Source organism: Corylus avellana, chromosome ca2 (assembly GCF_901000735.1).
Source record: "Corylus avellana chromosome ca2, CavTom2PMs-1.0".
Taxonomy (NCBI): Eukaryota; Viridiplantae; Streptophyta; class Magnoliopsida; order Fagales; family Betulaceae; genus Corylus; species Corylus avellana.
The window spans coordinates 7,393,548-7,413,804 of NC_081542.1; the positions used below are offsets into that span (position 1 = coordinate 7,393,548).

The window sequence follows — 20,257 nt, forward strand, 5'->3', positions numbered from 1 at the left end:
CGTTGTCAAATAGTCAACGAGTTGTATTTTAAACATTGTAGTAGGTGGATGAATGGAAAATACATTTTTTTTGATGAGTGTGTGGATTTGTACGCAGATAAATTATACCCAACTCCATGGAATAAGTCAAAAACATCCCTATGTTAGAACCATATCTGTCCCACCAACCATCAGATCAACAAAAATGGGCAAAGGAAATCTTCAAACGTTCACATTCCATCGAGAGAATGTCTCCAACCATCACTTTCCTCACTAAACCACTCTTAATTTGGTAAAAGATAGAATAGCCTAATAAATGGTGGATTATGTTGCCGTGTACAACCACAATCAAGTTCACTATGTATGTACCTCTAAACAACAAAAAATAAATAATTGAGCAATGAGAATTTACTATTTTTTAAGTTTAGTTGTTGAAGTTACCTTGTGATACCTACTATCATTTGGTATCAAAGCGTTTTGATCAAGCAATAGATGGAGTAAGAGATTTTATGGTTTGTGGAATGTTCCAAGGAGCAGTGGTGTGAAATCGTTGAGATTCTCTTGGCCCTTCACCAAAAGTAGGATCACCTAAAAGAAGATGTGTACTGCCTGCGGGTAAAGAATAGCGACACTAACTTGAATATCTTGTCCAGGCACCAAGTGAAAGCACCATTACCGCCTGAACGTGTCATGGAGATGCACCATTGGTGACTAGAGCCACCCATCTAATCTCACACACTACGACTGAAGTTCCCCACTGTGATAGAGGCTAGCCATCTAGTTGGCTCTAGATAGATTTATATCCTTAGACTTTGATTTGTCGTTGAATTAATGATGGGTTGGAGATTTGATATAGTCGGTTAAGCATTGATGCATATGAAGGTTATATTTATGCTTAGGATGGTGTTAGGAAGTACATTAGGATCTTAAATCGTGTTAGATTGAGGTTTAGTTAGGACTTTAGGCTTAAAATGGGTTTCTGCCATTAGTAGAACGGTCAACAATATTATTCAACAATCAAGGAAAGAGATAATTCTGAACAAACTCTATAGAAGCCTATACTTTTTTATTTTTTATTTTTTATTTCCTAAAAATGATAGGTCAGAGAAACCAATTGTGACTATCCTACTTGAGCATGACCATAGTAATACCAACCTGCTAAGAGCCGCACATGAAGGTCCTAGACGGTGAGAATTCCCTAAGCCATAGCCTGACCCAGCCCCATCAGAGCATCAATGGGAATCCAAGGCGGCTAATACTAATCAACTATATGTGAGAATTTTCCATTACGGAGATTCGAACCTACGCCCTAGTATATACCCTGACCACTTAGAAATTTCTTTAGTCCATTGAATCACCACCTATGGTATAGAAGCCTGTACTCTTAATCACTCAACAATTATGCTGCGGTAGTTTCTCCAGAGCAAGACATTTAGAAACTACTTTTCTGGAGAAATTGTTAGGGTTCTTCTAGATGTCAAAATATAAAGGTTGAAACACAACCGGTGGCACCTCAATCAAGCATCGAACAGACTTGAATAGATCGTTTTTCTTAGGCAGCCATAGATCTCAAGCAAGACTCATTTTCATGCACAAAGAAATGGTGGACTGAGTCACCCTCCTACCTCGTCTAGTCCTGGACAGAAGTGACACCCAAAGGCAAAGCACCAAAACATGGTTGAAAACCTCTAACTATTACTATGGAGTGTGGACCATCCAATGAAGGACCACAACTTGAAAATGCAATATATTGTTGGACAATCTGATCAAACTGAAATTTTTACCCCAATTTCGTGCAGTTGACAACATAGTTGGCTTCCAAGATTAAGTTTCAAAATTCAAAGAAAACCCATAAACTCAACATCTCAACAGAATTTAAATGCACCTTCAAATGCATTGATCCATCAAATTACCACCACCACCAACACCCCAGAAAAAGGGTATGTCACAAGTCTAGGACATGAGATTGACGTAGCAAGCCATAATTCATTCTTGAAGCTGTTATATGATGTAAATCTAATAAAAATTTGGGAGAAAAAAAGAAGCTTAAGCATGCTTCCTACCAATCCAAATGCATGTATCCATCCAACTTTATAATCGCACTTTTCCGGGTCAATGTTGATCCTCAATCTTCTTCAAACCCTTCATATCTGTTGTCTCCACCCTGCGTTACAAGACAAATATTACCAAATTCATGTGGTTCATATATTATGGACAGCTTGTGCTCAAAAAGCAAGATATATCAATGACACCTGATCATGTAACTATCATTACAGCGGTGAACAAAAGCTTCCAAAACACATGACGGTTAGAATCTAAGAAACTGAATAGTAAAATGTTTGCTCAGTTTAAAATGTGGCAAGGATACGACATTTCACCAGAAATAAATTGTAAAATAAAAATGTTACATATTTATTGCTTCTGTTTATTGTGTGAAAAAGACAAGCAGACCTCCCAACTATGTTGAATACAGAAAAGGTAAACTAAACTAAACTGTACATGGTGGAATAAGAGGTCATAGAACAGTGGAATCAGAGATAACCAGAACAGATGCTAACCCATCACAAATTGCATATTTATCTCATGATACTTGCTAACAGTTGGGGAACACATGTAGGTGTCCGTCAATCTGTTGACCTAAATAAATCACCCAGGATAGACCATACAAATTGCATATTTAGCTCTTGAACAATACAGCAATGAATTTCAGTCACAATGCCATTTTCTGTCTTTACTGGACAATTCTCTAAGACTCTTTAACCATTTTATGCCCTTCAACATTAATGAAAACAAACATACCCTACAAGCACACTAATACACCCAAACACAGCCTGTAGCTCTTTTGTGGAGGGGAGAGGGGGGATGAGATGGGCCACATGTGACGACTCTACTAAATGAAATGATACGATTACAACAATTATTTTACTGTAAAACATACTTTCTGTATTTTCAAATGGAATCTGAAACATTATAGCCTCCACTAGATACAAGGGAATGGCTATAAAGTAATTGAAGTAAATGGAACTAAAAAGGAAAAAGAAAAAATAAAGCAAGAAAGAAAGGAAAAGGGAAAACAAAGATAGATGGTTAAGAGCTCACGTTGTTCCAAACAGGGCAATCTTTTGCACTTTTGTGATATCAGAACCAGATTGATTGTCCTCGATAAAAATTGTCAAGCTGATCCAAGTTATTAAGATAGATCAATTGTTAATTTGTATGCGAAAGTAAAAAAATTATTTAACTAATTAATTTTTTTTAAAAAAAAAAAGAGCTCAACAAAACTAACAGATTTAACATACCTACGAACATTTTGAAACTTGACATACTTCAAAACTACTGGTTTCCCCTGCAAAAGGATATCAGTAAACTATAAATGGAACACAATTGTAGATAAAACATTCCATTAATATAAACATATTCATGTATATATATATATATTTTTTTTGATAAGTATATTCATGTATATATATTGTTCAAATGTTTTGAACATATATTTTTCATGAACAGGAAAAAACCCTAGCAGTAGAAGCGTGGGCACCAAAAACCAACCTTGAGATTGTCTGGAGACAGAATGGCTGTGTCACTAGGAGGGTAGTCATTGACATTGCTGCCATTACCATCATGAGTTAAATACAGCATTAGTAACTAAAATGTAATATCAATACAAGTAATTCTCCTAAAAGTATACCCGAAGCCCATGTGCTCCTTATTTGAATAAAGTTTCACAGTCTTAGGACCTGTAAAACGAATTAAAGTTAGAATACTGGCTAAAACAAAATCCAACAACTAGGACTGTGTACAGCACAAAGTCCATGCAGAATGTGTGTATCTGAAGATAATATGAATTTAATCACAATTAACAAAGAGAGAAGGTGGAAAAAGAAGGATGGCATGCAGTTAGGAAAAACCATGCAAGGTAATCAAAATCCACAACGTGAAAATAACCATATAAAATGGAACTCATCAGAGAAACAGCTAGCTAATCAGAAAAAAACATTATTTGATTTAAAAGAATCACCGCAAAATAACATCCTTGTCAGAGGTGCTGCAAACTCGGTTTGAAAAAACAAAAGTGGCAAGATAACAAGCTCAACCTATGACATATTTATCCTCACCAAGCAATACACCAGACAAATGGTGGAAAGCCCCCATTGACCCTTACTATCTCAAAAAATTTTTAAACCAACATATCAACCTTCTTAATGCCCTAAAAGAAACTGAAGCCACCATCCTTTGGATGTATAATAATAATAATTACCATAATAAGTTAAAAATAAGAAACAAAGGTCGCAAACCACTTGAGCTTTTTTTTCAAATTTTATTTTTAACAAAAGTCAAGAGTTGTTTCGTGGGAAATTTTGAGAAAATGGACTGTCACTAATCCTCTATTTTTCATCTAATCTAGAAGAAACTTGGGGTTAATGGTCTAGGTGACTTTTCATATCTTATAAATGATCCAAGGTAGGCAGATCCTAAATCATGTTCTTATTGACATTGAATGCCTTGATAGTAGAATAAGATCCATGGAGCCAGGTGTACTCTGCAAGCTGGACTTAGAAAAAGCCTATGAGGCTATGATGTTAATTGGGATTTTCTATTGTACATGCTTAAGAGGTGTGGCTTTAGGAGGGAAGTGGTGCTCTTCGATAGCTCATTGAATGTTCACGATGCGGTTCTCAATTTTGGTGAATTGCAATCCTACCGATTTTTTAGTATAGCTCCCGCAACTTGAGATAAGGGGACCCTTAGTCCCCTCTGTTGTTCGTCATTGTGATGGAGGCATTGGGTAGGATGATTTCTACTTCAGCGAGTGGGGGTTTATTATTTGGCTTCTATGTGGGGATAGGGATTAATATCTCGCATCTTCTGTTTGCGAATGATACTTTGGTTTTCATTAAGCTGACCTAGATCATCTATGACATCTGCAGTGCTTGTTTTTATATTTTGGAACAGCGTTAATGAAAAGATAGACCGTAGCTTGGCCAGTTAGAAAATAATGTATTTGTCTAAGGGTGGTAGGATTACTCCTATAAAGGGTAAACTTTCCAATTTACCTACGTAGTTCATGGCCCTCTTTCCTCTTCCCATAGGTGTTGCAAACCATATTGAGAAGCTTCAACATAATTTACTATGGGATGGTGGGCTAGGTGAAGAGTTCAAATATCATCTAGTAAGTTGGTCTAAGGTTTCTTCTCTAAAATCTAAATAAGGATTGGGTTTCGAAACTTGATGTTCAATCGAGCTTTGTTAGAGAAATGCTATGGTGCTCTGCGCATGAGAGAGAGACTTGGTAAAGAGTGGTGGTAGATTCCAAATTTGGCAATTTGTGGGGTGAGTGTTTTAATGAGTCTCTTAGGATGTATGAGGTGGGTTTATGGATGAATATTAGGAGAGGTTGGGAGAAGTTCTCTAGCCATACCAGATTTGAGATGGGAGATGGCTCTAAGGTTCGCTTCTAGCATGATCTATGGTGTGAGGATATGGCTCTTAAGGATGCCTTTTTGGATTTATTTGGCCTTGCACGTGTGAAGGATGCTCCTGTTGTGGTCCACAGGGACTAATCGAGTGGATCCACTCAGTGAAATGAAAGCTTTGCTAGAGCTCATGATTGGGAGGTGGATATCTTCACCTCTTTTTCAGAGTGTTGTATTCAGCTGGAGTGAGACGGGAAGGTGAAGACAAGCTTTGATGGGACTCCTCTAAAAAAGGTTGGTTCGTTGTTAAATCCTTCTACAGTGTCTTGACTCGCAGGGATGGCTTACGCTTCCCTTGGAAGAGTGTTTGACGGACTGAGGCTCCTTTGAAAGAGACATTTTTTGCTTGGTCGGCAACCCTAGGAACGATCCTTATACTGGATAATTAGAGGAAACAGCATGTCAACGTGGTTGATAGGTGTTTTATGTGTAAAAGGAATGGGGAATCCATGGACCATCTTCTTCTCTATTGTGAGGCTGTCTGTGCCTTATGGTATGTATTCTTCAATCAATTTGGGTTGCCTTGGGTTATGCCTAGACGAGTAGTGACTTACATGCGTGTTGGTGGACTATCGGGAGCGCTTGGAGTACTGTTCCATGGAAGATGGTAGGAAAAGAATGACAAATTTTGAGGACTTTGGAGGAGCTTAAGACATTATTTTTCTATTCTTGATATCTTTGAATAACTTTTGTTTATCCTTCGGTGATTAGTTATCATAATTTCCTTGTTCTCTTTTATCCTTCTAGTTAGGTGTTGTCTCATATATACCTCTCATGTAGCTGGGAGTATCTTACGCTTTTAATGATATCTCGATTACTTATAAAAAAAAAATTTAAGTTCCTAGTTTTATGAGCAAAGAGAAAATTAAGATTCTACTCTTGTGTACTTCATAAACAGTACTAGGGACCATCTGACTAGATACATAAGAGCTTATGCCCGTACAAGTTACAAAACAATAACACATAATACTAAAAGAAGGGCTGAGGAGAAGAAAATTACAAGATCAAGAATAAAAAGAATGTATATTAATACCAAAACCATTTTCTGCCGTTTGTTGCCTCCACAATAAAATTAATGCAGTTTGACTTCTTATGTTTAAGGTGATCCAACTCATATGCCCGTATGGGATTGAACCCATGACTTCTCCCTCCTTTAATATATTCTAGCACATTAAGGTTTAACATACAAAAGAAAGTACATGCACAATAAATATATGTATACATTCAAAAAAATCAAATTGACAAGTACCTTCCTCTTCAGGTCCTTTGACCACGATAGAATGCAGCTTAATAACTTGGGTGAAAGGTATATACATCAAAAGCTGCTCGTCGGCATCACTCTCCAGATTCAATCCATCATCTTCTCTGTAACCCTAATCCATGGAGAAACAGATCAATTATTACCACCTTACCTTCCATCCTGCTGTTCAGTTACTAAGAAGACTTTGGAAAATAAATCAATAAATAAACCATATACCAAAATTTCTTATTCAATATCCGACTGTACAAAAGTTCAATCAAAAGAGCATAATGCAAGTACAAGGCCTTTGTAAGACAAGCCTTTCGAACTTAAAAGACCAAACAATAGAAGAATTCACTACGCAAATATTAATTTCTTTCTCTTCTTCAGCTACAATCAGCCTTGCCAAAAGTGACAAAAACAGCAGCAATAAATTACAAACCAAACCCTCTATTTCGTTTATCTTTTAAACTCATACTTTTCCATATTAAAGGCAAAAAAATTTCTCAATTTCATAATGTTTGGCAAATCAATATTATTAAAATTCAAAAGATAATGAATTCAAATAAATTACCTGTTTCAGCGCATTGGGAAGAGAGTGACTAGTGCTTTGGTTGAGGCATTCGACCCCAGACCAGTCTATGAAGTCCATTAAATCAACCTGTGTTCATCAAATTTCAGTAGCAGAATCAGCACTTACAAGTTACAACCTACCCCCAATTGGTTTTCGAAAAACTATAGCAACTTAAACTGGGTTTCCAAATTCAAATACCCAGCTTTCAGATTCAAGTTTTCCAATCAAATTTTCCACGATTTCCTAGCAACCAAACAAAGCAAACAGAAACTGTGCCCAAATACTCAAACTCTAATGTAGCCTCTTATTGGTAGCCAAATACCATGGGAAAAGAAAAGAAAACGGAAGATTCTTGAAACTTGATTTCCAAACTAAAAAGCCCACCCTTTTCGCAGCAACCGAACAAAGTCAGAATGCTCACTCTCATATATATTGGCAGTAAACCCAAAAAGAAAGATAGAAATTTTGGAATAGAAAAACTGAGTATTGCAACCTCAAAAAAACGATTCTCAGATTCCAAAGTTTCCCCATGTTTTCCCAGAAACGAAGAAAATTGGAACTAAGATATTTACTCTTTAAATATACACTCTAAACTGGTTGCCGGAAAAATTGTTGGAGAACGAAGAAGATTAAGAATCATGAAACAGGGTTTCTAACCTCAAAAAAGAAAAAAAGGAAAACCCAGTTCCCAGATTCTAAGCCCAAAGAAAAAGAAAAAAGGAAAGCCATTGATTTTCCCACGGTTACCGAGCAACCAAACAAAGGAAAAAGAAAATTGAGAACCCGACTAACTTACTTGGCTTCTTTGAATTGCACTGGCCGATTCCCCAGACATGGCTGATTGTAACAAAGAGAGAGAAGAACTTTTTCTTTTCTTTTTTCAAAGCGAGAGAGAAAAAAGAATTGCTGAAGAAGAAAAGAGAATAGGACAGATTATATAACCATAGGTGAATACGGGAGGCAAAGGGATCTCGGCACCAACAAACGACGACGTTTGTTGTAATTTGCAACAAACAATTTTTTTTTTCAAAGCGACGACATTTGTTGTAATTTACAAACGACGACAATTAGTCACTCTCTTCCCAACTTCAATTACCTCTCATTTTGCAATATTTCTCTTAATTTTTTCTCTCTTTTTTTAAAAAGGATATGATAGAGTGAAATGTCCCTTATACCTTTATCATTTGTGCAAAATATAATTATATTCGTAGGGAAAAAAAAAAAAACTAATAGAGTGGTTAACAAAGAGCTTGGTGGGTTTGGGGAGCCTATTATAACTTTTTAAACTTTAAGGTGGACATTGTAGGGTTAACGTTGTAGGATTAAAGACGGTGGACGTTAACCCTTCTTGGTAGGGTTAGCGTTGTCCCAAGAGACTCATGGCACAATACCTGTGCCCATGATATTATTGCATACCATCCATCACTAACAATCTGACTAAGTCTAATCTCGGGTGACCCATAATGTTTGTCTATAATAACCATCAATCAAATATGGTTGCGCCAATCATAAAACAACTATTGGATCAAATGCTAAACACAAATATCTCTGTGACCATAGGATCAAGTCCATATAATAATAAACTCATGACCGTTATATTACACGTACCGATACACCATGTCATACGATTAAAATATTTCTCATTTATTTAGAAAGTCATATATAAACATTCATTCATTTATAGCAATCTATCATGCTATAAAATTTGGTAGGCTCATAACATATTATTGAAAAGTAACACATGTTCAGTCCTATGTGATATATTGCATCTGGTTATTAAAGTAGTTATGTAAGTATTTACTTAAATCTTCCAATTATCCATAATCTCAGCTATTTTGAACTCATCCTATTACAAAACATACCCTAATATTATAAACAATACCTCGAGAGTCTAATTCATATACGTGAAAATCTTAATCATGAAATAAACACGCTAAACCATCATTAAACCCTAATCATTCATTTTGGGCACTGTCGAACGTTTGACCAAATTTAGAGGAACATTCAATGGATACCAAAATGTATGAAAGACTCCGACTTCTACCCATTACGTAACAAACTTTAACCAAATAAAAACATGTTAAACCATATTAACGTAATAAATCATGAAAAACGATAATACGTTCATAACTTTCTAGAAAATTACCTATTTTAAGAGAGATAAATTATAAACTCCTCGTGGTATGCTTAAGACTTACAAAAAGCAAGGTAAATCATATGGACACAATATCGACAACATGAAAAATGAGTTTAAGGTCCAAGGTTTACCTCAACGAAGTAGACTACACCAAATTCACCTTCCTCACTCTAGAATCTCTCTCTCTCTCTCTCTTTCTCTCAAGGATTGTGGTTGTTGGGATGCATGGGTGAAGAACATAGTTTGAAGGTCGTAGTGTATGTATTTATAGGCATAGGTGAAGTAGATAAAGTTAAATGATGTTGCTAATAAGTTAAATTTGTTTTTCAGGTACCATCGAACGTTCGTTCGCTAGGGCTAACCTCGAACGTTCCAAAGAATCATTGAACGTCCGAGTCTAGGATTAGCTTCAAACCTTCACTAGGATTTTGAATTTTTTATTTCTAGGCTTTTCGGAAAATTTGGTTTATGGTACTTGTTGAATTCATTTTTAAATAATAATTAAAAATCACTAGTGTTGATTTTTATAAAACATGATTAAAATAGATAGAAAAATGCTAGATGTACTAATTTTTTTACCAAAATATCAGTATCAAGATGACGTGGAGCTTATTCATTGGAAAAGATCAAAACAATTAATAAAGAAAAATACTACGAGTACCAATGAATAAACTTCACATCATCTTGGTATCCATCTTTTAGTAAAAAAAATTCAGTACCCCTAACATTTCTTAAACGGATAATTATGATTTTTATTTTATTTTATTATTTTGGTATATTACAATGGGTGAGGGGTGTGGTCGGGCCACCCCAAGCTTCTGTCTGGGTGCCCGGCCACCCCCTCTTAACGGGTCAAGATCAAGTGACCAACCACCTTCAGATGTGATTTGGCTGCTCCTTAACTTCTTTTGTATTCTTTTTAGTACTTAATCAAGTGGCTTAATCCAAATTGATTAGGTAGTGAAGGGTCATAAGTCCCCCTATTGGGTACCTAGGCGTCCCACTAACTTCTTCTGGACTAAGAAAAGTCGATTGCAATGGCATGTCAACACATAGAAGTTGGGCAAGTCGAATTGGCCAAACTCAAATGGCTAAGTTTTTTTTTTTTAATTGCCATTTGTGTCTCTATTCATTAGTCCTCTTTATTCATTATCAAACAAGTTGAGCCATGGGATAGAAAGTTGCTTAGGATAAAATTTATCTTCCCAAAAAGAGAGGATTTGGAATCAAAGATATGACTTGTGCGATAAGGTTATCCTCAAACACCTTTGCATCGGAAGTTGTATTTTAAGTGAAACTACTTGATCTCTTTAAAATTTATTTATTTTTTTAATTATTTTTTAAAATTTAAAAACTCTTAATTTAGTGTATCATACTTTAAAAAAAAATTTGTAATGCCACCCTTAATGTTTAACTTTAAGGTTAAGTCAGACAAAGCATAAGTGAATTCTCTACATAGTGGATGGTAAATTTGTTTATTTCTTATATGGAGTCTGAAGGTAAATTATAAATAAGAGTTAGAGATGAGTAAAAGATAGAAATCAAATATTTCTCAATTTTAAAATTCTTTTATGCGTCGGTATTCATAATTTTGAAAAATTAATGATAGAAATAATTTTTTATTATATTTTTCACCCATCTCCATGCAATGAATAAGTAAATTCATTATTAAGTTTGTGAATTTACAAAAGGGATGATTGGAAGATGGAATGGACAAAGATGAGTAGCATGACTCATTTTAAAAACAATAAAATAGATTTTTTTTTTTCAAAAAAAAAAAGAAAAGAAAAGGACAAACTTCATAAAGATTCATGCGTGTTGAAAATACTACTCCAAAGTTTAAAAATTCTCAATTTCACCTCTTAAACTTTTAGTTTAATGTATAGTCTACTCACTCTGTTAGGGCTTGGCGTTAAAATAGATGAAACAATCTTTATACCCCTGAAACTTTTATAAAATTTTAAATTTACTCATAATTTCATATTAAAAAAAAATGGAAAGTTAAGGGTATTTTGGTATTTTTAATAGCATCCGTTAAGATTTAAGGAGATGAAATAGAAAAATTTTAAATTTTAAGAGTCTTCTCAAACTGCCTAAAAGTGAGGAGTAGAGATTCACGGCAGCCAAGCATCAGACATTTACAATTTTTTTAAAAAAAAAATTAAAGAAGATAAATATTAAAGGGGAATTAAAATTTGAGATATTAGTACTAAATTTAAGACGTTAGCACCAAATTTATGATGATTGAATCCCTTTTAGGTGATACCATCCCTAAAAGGTTAACTTTCTATCCCTAAATTTTAATTTTGAATTTAAAAACAAGTTTTGAGGCATTATAAACTAAATATTAATTCATAAAAATTTAACTAACAAAAAAAAAAAAAAAATACGAAATGAGAGAAGAGAGTGAGATTTTTAAGATTTTTTTTTTTTTTTAATAAAGTCATGTCAGATTTGGCAGACACTTGCCTACACTTGACAGCCAAATAACAGGACTCCAAAGTGAGATTTTAAATTTGAAGAGTCTTTATAAAGCCTTTATAAAGACCGCCTAATGAAGCCTTTATAAAGTTAACCCAAAATAAAAAAAATAAAAACAGCCAACGAACCCTAAAAGTCAGGTGAAGGTCCTACCGGCAATTCCTCGCATCGCTTTTCAACCTGGTGAAGGGTAGCGCTCCCACCTACCTACATCATCCGCTTATAAATTTGGCTCCTCCTCCTTCAGCTTCATTCAAATCCCTCACCTTCTCCGACTTTCTTTTCATACATTTTTCCTGTTTCCGTCTGATTTACCTTCAAAATCTCTAAGTTTGGAATTTCAATCTTTTATCAGAAATGGCTTCAAGCTACACCACATTCTTCACCCACCATTAATATAGATCTCGAACATCCTAGACGCACTCGGCCCGCGGATCCAAGCAACAGATGTAGAGCATGGTGGATACGCTTGCCTCCAAGGGGCCAAACAAAATGCTGTATCCTCCTAACGGTGGAATCGGCGGTTTTGGGAGAAGGTTGTGAAAGATCGCGAGCAAAACTCATTACCTGCAGTTTGTTAGGATAAAGTATTATGTTTTTTTTTTTTATTAAGTCGGCGAGTTATTAATATTAATTTGTTATATATATAGTTTTTTTTAAAAAAACTTTTTATATTTAACAAGCTAATATCAATAACTTGCCGATTTAATAAAAAAAAAAACCATAACTACCATATCTTGATGGGATGGACAATAACCTAATTATGCTAATAAAGTAGGTAGCGAGTTTTACCCAGCATCTTTCACATTTTTTTCCCCCAAAAATCCTGTAATTATTATTATTTTTTTAATCTTTAAACTAGTTATATATTTTTGTTTTTAATGGGAGTATGAGGATACTAGTGCTTTATTTTCTTTTGTTATATATATATATATATATATAAAGCTTCTATTTTTTGAGCATTTCATATGTGTTTATGTTGTGGGATTTCTCTAGGAATGTATGTAATTTTAAAGCACTTTGTTTATCTTTATTGTCTTTGTCCGTAAATCTCCGGATATTCACTCGCAAACAAAGTGCCACGCCACAAAACATTGAACTTTATTGCAATTTTGGAAAGAGGAATGTTCAGTATTCTCTTTGTCTTAAGTGAATATTATTATTATTATTATTATTTAAAAGTTATTTTTATATTCTAATGGTTGATTTATATGAGAATATGGGCAAAATATAAGAAAAATATTGATCCTTAGCATTTCTTTAAAAAAAATGGTTAAATACAAATCTAGTACATGTAGCTTGCACCAAAATCAAATAGTTACTTGAATTTTCAAAAATATCATAAATGGTATATGTGGTAAGCAAATAAGCGCACTTGGTACCTCCGTTAAGATTCCGTTAGGTTTTTTAACGAAATACCACATCATCCTTACACGTGGGCACCACATTGCGTGGTACCTAGGTTTTTAGATGCCACGTCATTTAAAAAAAAAAACCAAAAAAGAAAAAGAAAAGAAAGGATAGCTGGGTTGCCGAACCATCCTATAAGGGTGGCCGGCTACCCCATTTTGATGCTAAAATGACCCTAAAAAGCCAAAAAAAAAAAAAAAGGAAAAAAACGTTTAAAGTGAGCCCAAAAAAAGCCTAATTCTCAAAATTGGCCCAAAAGGCCCAACTTGTAAAATGTGGTTAGTGGATGCGGTTTGTAAATTTTATTAACTGCCTAGGCAGTTACGGTTAGTGGTTTTAGCCACTAACCGCCAACCGTAACCGTCTTTTCACCCCTATTAACAATTTTTCCCTCAACATGACGTTCCCGCAACTCGAACCTATGACTTTGGCTCTGACACCAATTAGTTTTTAAATGAAATGGTCAAAGACCCGATCCAACACATAGCTTGGTTGTTGCCTGGTGGGTGAGTTCAACATCAATTTTTTTTTTTAAAAAAAATTAAATAAATAAACAAGGGTATTTTGGCTTTTTTGTTAGGCTCTAACAAAAAAATCCTAATAAAGGTATAATATTGCAAATTTTTAAAGTCGAATACATTAAATTTAGAGTTTTTGAACTTTATGAGGATGATTGTAAAAGTACTGAAAGTTGTCCATTATATCTAGCTTGAACCCGCATGTGGTCTCACATATTTAATTGTGAATTTGCTCATCTCATGTACGGAGATAAATTATTGACACAAATTTCTTCCAAATTGGTCTGAAGAAAATTTCCTTCAACCTACTATAATAAGAATTAGGATCCTCTCAATTTTATTTTAGTTATATTGGAGGAGTATTTTTGTTCCCTCAAAAAATGAAAAGATAAAAATACTCCTATAATATAACTAACGAGATATTATCTAATTCCTTCTAATAAGTGATAAGTGTCATTCAACATGTTTGGGTTTTTCAAAAATTAATGTTTGAGTTCCTAGATTAGTGGAATGACAATAAATGACTGTTAAAATATTAAAAAAAAAAACATGTGAGAGATGACATTTGCTACTGGATCTAGCTTACATACTGTTATTTTAATAACAACTGTGTATGCTGTAGTGTAAGCAACGATTAAGATTGAATTTCAAAGTTGACTTACTTTGAAAAGTTTTTAATAAGAGAGAGAAAATGAAGAAATATTTTGAGAGATTCAATCTGGACTATTGCTTAAATTATAACATACATGCTGTTTAAAATAACAGTAGTACTAGGTTAGAGGAAATTTCTTCCAAGAAAAAAATAAAAAATTAATTCCAACACCCTACTAACCCTAAATCATGTGAAAGTCCTGCCGGCAATTCCTCGCATCAATGCTTCACGCCTGCTTTTCAACCTGGTGAAGGGTAGCGCTCCCACCTATCTACATGATCCGCTTATAAATTTGGCTCCTCCTCCTTCAGCTTCATTCAAATCCCTCATCTTCTCCGACTTTCTTTTCATACATTTTTCCTGTGTCCGTCTGATTTACCTTCAAAATCTCTAAGTTTCGAATTTCAATCTTTTAGCAGCAATGGCTTGAAGCTACACCACATTCCTCACCCGCCATTAATAAGTCTTTCTCGCCAGCTTTCATTTCTCCCTTATCAAACCTGTTGAAGAACAAACCCATCATCAGAAAAACCATCACAGAGCTGTAGCCTTCACTTGTATGGACTCGCTTCAAATCACCATGGGAAGAAGATGCCCTACCGGTTTTGGTTAGCCCTTTGTTAGGGTCAAGTCTGTCGTAGGAAGCTTTTACTGTTTGGTAGTTATGTTTTTTTTTTTTTATTATATCGGAGAGTTATTGACATTAATTTGTTATATATATAGTTTAAAAAAAAAAAAACTTTTTATATATAACAAGTTAATGTCAATAACTTGCCGATATAATAAAAAGAAAAACATAACTACCAAACAATTTCAAGCTTGATATGATGGACATTAGCCTACCAAGTAATAACAGCAGCAAGCAGAGGATAAATCTTGAACAAGCATTAGATTAATATTATTATTTTTAAAAGTATTTCAATTAGTTATATATTTTTGGTTTTAATGGGAGTGTGACGTTTGTTTTGTTTTTTTTAAGGAAGCTTGTATCTTTGAAGCGTTTCATTTGTATTAATGTTGTGGTACTTTCACCTGGTTCTGCTGTTTGTCTCTTTGTTTTTTCTTCTATTATCCAACAGTTGCAAGATGAAAATAACAACTCAAGAAATGAAGCCAAAAACAGAGAGCAATGCTTTGATTTCTAGTGATAACTATATGGCTTTAAATAAGTGATCTTCGAAACATGGTTAATTAAATTTTAAAGCACGAGGTCACTTTCATCTTAGGGCTGGTAAAATGGATTGGCTTGTTGGGTACGGGTTGACCTACCAACCCGAGAAGAGTAAAACCGAATATAACACGTCTAATTAAATTGGTCAAATCCTTAAACCCGAACACGACCTGCGGGTGACCAGATATAACCTGCTTAACCCGTTTATAAACAGATTGACCTGTTTGATCCATTTAGACCCAAACAAGACATGTTTAACCTATTTGATCTAACCCAACACGACCCGTTTTGACCCAAACATGACACATTTGACCATGTTGAACCCGTTTGACCCGTTTCAACATATAGTTATTATATAAAGAAATTTATATAATTTCATAAATGGGTTAGGCGGGTCAACCCATTTATTAAACAGGTCAAGTGGGTCAAAATTGTTTATGACCCAAACTCTAGCCCTCTAATTTCATGTCGAGTTCGCTAGTCGTGTTAAAAATTGACGACCGTACTTTCATCGTCTTCATTTGTGAGTTAAACAACGCAAATTGCGGGCCTAAATTTAAAACAATAATAAAATTATCAACTAAATATGACGATTGAGACAAGTTAATTTAAAATAGTAAAGAAATAACAAAAGAAAAAAAAAAAAAAAAAGGTAACGGATTTATTTAAGAAAGTACTTTAAACTAGAAGCATAATTCATTTAAGGCTTCTATTTGTTTTAGTTTCCGTATTTTTTGGTATTTAGTGTGACCGAAAATAATAGTCAAATTTAAGGTATAATGTCAATGTATCAAGACTTTTTTTTGGTAATATAATGGTTAATAAAAAATGTATTTAAGTGATTCGAAAATTTGATGAAACTAATGTCATATATGTGTACGGTGTTAAATGTAATGGTTAAAACCTTGAAGAGAGTTCTAAACTCCATGAGTGTAAACTGAAATACCAAAATTTCTCATGTTAGTTTTTCAAACCATAAAAATCTTCAACCTCTGCCAGTCAGGTAGATCATCACTAGTCACTAGAGTTTTGGGTTACAACGACTCAACGAGCAAGTTCATTTGTGGAGGATATTCCGTAGAAGAAGACCAGAGTTCTAACCCTTCAACCGGAGGCAAACTAGTTGTTAGTTGGGGTTGCAAGCATGTGTCTTTATTGCAAAGGTTTTGTAAATATAGTTTAGTTGTAACAAACTGTTATTCTATAGTGGAAGTTTTTGTGGGATTTGCTGAGCTCGAGAGTGGTTTTCTTTTTGAATAATTCTTTAAACATTTCTAGTTTGTCACCAAAATCTTTATGTTCTTTTTGTTTTATTTTTGTTTGAATTGAGGTTGTTAGATTCTTAAAATTGTAAATGTTGCTTATGAACACCTATTCACCCCCTCTAGGTGTTAGTTTGGGGTCAATTTTAATCATAGCCACAGACCATTGTTTGGCCTGCTTTATCCTCTACCTCTCTTTGTTGCCAATCAACCTTTCCCACCTTCTATCATACTTCTTAGGCTACTCTCTCTATTTCACATTCTGAACTTGAATATGCCGAACCCCTAATTGACGATATTGTTGCATATCGTTGCCAATACATACTAAATCGATCGTTGGTGACTCTTAGGGAGTCAGTGTCTCAATCTCTCTGCCTCTTACAGTTGGATATGATCTCTTTCATCATGTATGTGTAGTTGTAGTTTTTCTTCAATGTTGATGACTCGTTATGCTTGTTTGATATGGGTTTTCTCACGACCAAGTTTGAGTTATTCTTACAACTAAGTAACTTGATCGGTTTCATCGGTCCGAAAACTAACTTCCTACCAACTAAAGGGGGTCAATTCGATTCAGTAACTAACCCCCTTGATTGGTTGATTAGCCGGCAACCAAAATCGACTATTGATGGCGGTTAGTCAACCAGCCAGAGAAAGTCAAGGCTCAACCCTAGTTAGAAATAATTAGGGGTAAGTATAATGCTAGCTCTCTAAAGAAAGCCCATGAAATAGCCCTCAAATTCTCAAGTTTTGGATCACAAGTCACAACCCTAAGCCCAAAGGGTTTTTTTTTTTTTTTTTTTTTTTTCAAAGCCAAAGTTGTTTGAATTACTAGTAAAACAGCAACATAGAATGAGATAAAAAAATAAAAAATAAAAAAAATCAAGAGGAGAAAGGTGGAGAACTGAAAGCCATCATCCACCAAATAATCTCCCCCCTTCACAGCCACCCCGACCACCACCTACCCTGCTACCCAACAACAACAAAAAGTCTCTTTCAACTTTCATAGTCTCTTGCAAAAAGACCAATCCGACAAGCACACACACAAAACCACACCAAAACCAACCAACCAACCAAAAGGAGATAGATTGAATTCGTAGAAGTAAGGAAGAAAGAAACTCATGAGATAGAAGAGAAGAAACAGAACAAAACAAACCCAAACACACATTTCTCTTGTTTCTCATCTCCACTCAAAAATGGCCTCCTCCTTATCCCTCTCCCCCTCGTTCTCCTCCCTGCGCCACCACACCTCCAGCCCTCTTATCCAACGCACCCCACAACCCCTTTACCTACGCACCCACTCCCGCAAATCCATCTCCATCAGAGCCCTCTCCGCTCCAGTCCTCACGCAAGACGACCTCAAGAAGCTCGCCGCCGACAAGGCCGTGGAGTATGTCAAGCCCGGCATGGTCCTCGGCCTCGGTACCGGCTCCACCGCCGCCTTCGTCGTTGCCAAGCTCGGCCACCTCCTCCAGACCGGCCAGCTATCTAACATCGTCGGAATCCCCACCTCGAAACGCACCGAGGAGCAAGCCCGCCAACTGGGTATCCCTCTCTCGGTCCTCGACGACCACCCGCGCCTTGACCTCGCCATCGACGGCGCGGACGAGGTCGACCCGGATCTCAACCTCGTCAAAGGCCGCGGCGGAGCGCTCTTGCGGGAGAAAATGGTGGAAGCCGCCTCGGAGAAGTTCGTGGTCGTGGCGGACGACACGAAGCTGGTGAAGGGACTCGGTGGAAGTGGGTTAGCAATGCCGGTCGAGGTGGTGCAGTTTTGCTGGAAGTACAACCTGATAAGGCTGCAGGAGTTGTTCAAGGAAGAAGGGGTTGAGGCAAAGCTGAGATTGGGTGAGAATGAGAAGCCCTATGTAACTGATAATTCCAATTACATAGTGGACTTGTATTTCAAGACGCCGATAAAGGACGCCTTGGCGGCCGGGAAGGAGATTTCGGCTTTCGAAGGGGTTGTGGAACATGGGTTGTTCTTGAATATGGCCACCGCGGTCATTATTGCCGGAAAGAATGGTGTGGAGGTGACGACTAAGTGAGATTTTTGTGTGATTCTTGTTCATCTTTTTTTTTTTTTGTTGTTGATGATTTTGGCCTCATTTGCTGTGACTCTTAGATGGGTAATGTGGGTGCTTGTTGGAATTAAAAGAGCACGTTGAATTGGATCACCCGAATAGAAATAATGTTAAGTAATGGAAATGGGATAAAGTGAAATAATCGAGAATGGAAGTTTACATGCTAATATATTTTTTGTCATGCCTTCTGGGCTTTTAACGTTTAATGTTGACATGTCTTTTCTCTTTAAATTTATTTTCGAGTTTTTTCTTGTAAAATAATTATTGGTGATTTCAATGATTTGTATAATAGGATTTGGTTATTTATTTTCTTTGTTGTTTCTTATAGCAATTAGCGGCTCTGAAGAAATGATTTCACATCTTTATCAACTTCAGCTAAAAGAGTTGATTTTTTTTAATACACACACAATACTCATCTGCATGTCCTTGAACCAGTAACTTGGCAGGTGCAGGTTCTTTAACAATCATGTGAAAATGGCACAGGAACCTCTTACTCTCCTTGAAAATAGCAATGTTTCCGAGGAAATTAGATATTCTTTCAACTTTCTGACTAATTATTTTTATGTTTTGCACTTAGAAATGGCAGGGTATTAGGGGCACGGACAATGGTAACTAGTGAAGAAGTGTAGTCAGAATTTATGAGCAATGAAGCTCATGAAAAATGAGGATTTTGATATGTATGACTGAAAAGATTTTGATAGACAAATTAGAAACGGGTACATTTAGAAATATTCAGACATTTTTGATTGGTAGTAATATTGGGATCCTCTCTCAGGTGGTTTAGCTTTGTTTCCAAGAAATTTAGTATCATACTAGTAATTGGATGAATGGCAAGCCTAGGTGTAAGAAGCGAATAAGAACATCTAGCGTATATTCTTTGCTACCTTATTTTAGAGCTTTTGAGTCTGTGTACTAAACTTAGGCCATTCTCTGTAATACCAATCAAGTATGCTATTAATACAGAGGTAGACTTGCACTACAACCTCTAATCCTTCACTAGCCTGTTTTACTTACTTTATGTGCGTTTCTCATAATATCCTTTTTCATTTCCTCCCACGAGTGTCGGCTAAGGATCATGCCTCCTACCTCATTAGCGAAAGTTACTAGTTTGAATCTCCATTCCCCTCTCTCCTTGAGGACAAAAAAGTACTTACCAAAAAAAATTCCTCCCAAGAATGTTTTAAGATCATTGATATTCATGATGAAGCTTGCTTATGTTGATTGTTGAATGACTATAGTGGAGATTCTGTTGTTTTCATCAATATGTCAATGTATTCA

General features: G+C 35.5%; 2 protein-coding genes across 2 annotated transcripts; one reads left to right on the plus strand and one right to left on the minus strand.

Annotated features, from left to right (window-relative positions):
• Window positions 1-1,850: 1,850 nt before the first annotated feature.
• On the minus strand, window positions 1,851-8,181 carry LOC132171008 (PITH domain-containing protein At3g04780). Its single transcript, XM_059582201.1, has 8 exons — window positions 8,064-8,181; window positions 7,268-7,354; window positions 6,703-6,826; window positions 3,668-3,716; window positions 3,529-3,586; window positions 3,279-3,325; window positions 3,079-3,156; window positions 1,851-2,143 (listed from the first exon to the last, which is right to left on the minus strand). The coding sequence occupies exons 1-8, from the start codon at window positions 8,100-8,102 to the stop codon at window positions 2,092-2,094; spliced, it is 534 nt and encodes a 177-aa protein (XP_059438184.1). The 5' UTR covers window positions 8,103-8,181; the 3' UTR covers window positions 1,851-2,091.
• A 9,691-nt stretch (window positions 8,182-17,872) lies between these two features.
• LOC132170921 (probable ribose-5-phosphate isomerase 3, chloroplastic) lies at window positions 17,873-19,185 on the plus strand. Its single transcript, XM_059582079.1, has one exon. The coding sequence runs from the start codon at window positions 18,092-18,094 to the stop codon at window positions 18,941-18,943; it is 852 nt and encodes a 283-aa protein (XP_059438062.1). The 5' UTR covers window positions 17,873-18,091; the 3' UTR covers window positions 18,944-19,185.
• The last annotated feature ends 1,072 nt before the right edge of the window (window positions 19,186-20,257 follow it).

What these genes read in the sequence shown, in the direction of transcription:
- LOC132171008 (XM_059582201.1), bottom strand. Translation starts at nt 8,102, where the DNA reads ATGTCTGGGGAATCGGCCAGTGCAATTCAAAGAAGCCAA. An exon ending in TTCCCAATGCGCTGAAACAG is followed by an intron (nt 6,827 to 7,267) that starts GTAATTTATTTG and finishes TCCATGGATTAG; the next exon opens with GGTTACAGAGAAGATGATGG. An exon ending in AAGGAGCACATGGGCTTCGG is followed by an intron (nt 3,587 to 3,667) that starts GTATACTTTTAG and finishes TGGTAATGGCAG; the next exon opens with CAATGTCAATGACTACCCTC.
- LOC132170921 (XM_059582079.1), top strand. Translation starts at nt 18,092, where the DNA reads ATGGCCTCCTCCTTATCCCTCTCCCCCTCGTTCTCCTCCCTGCGCCAC.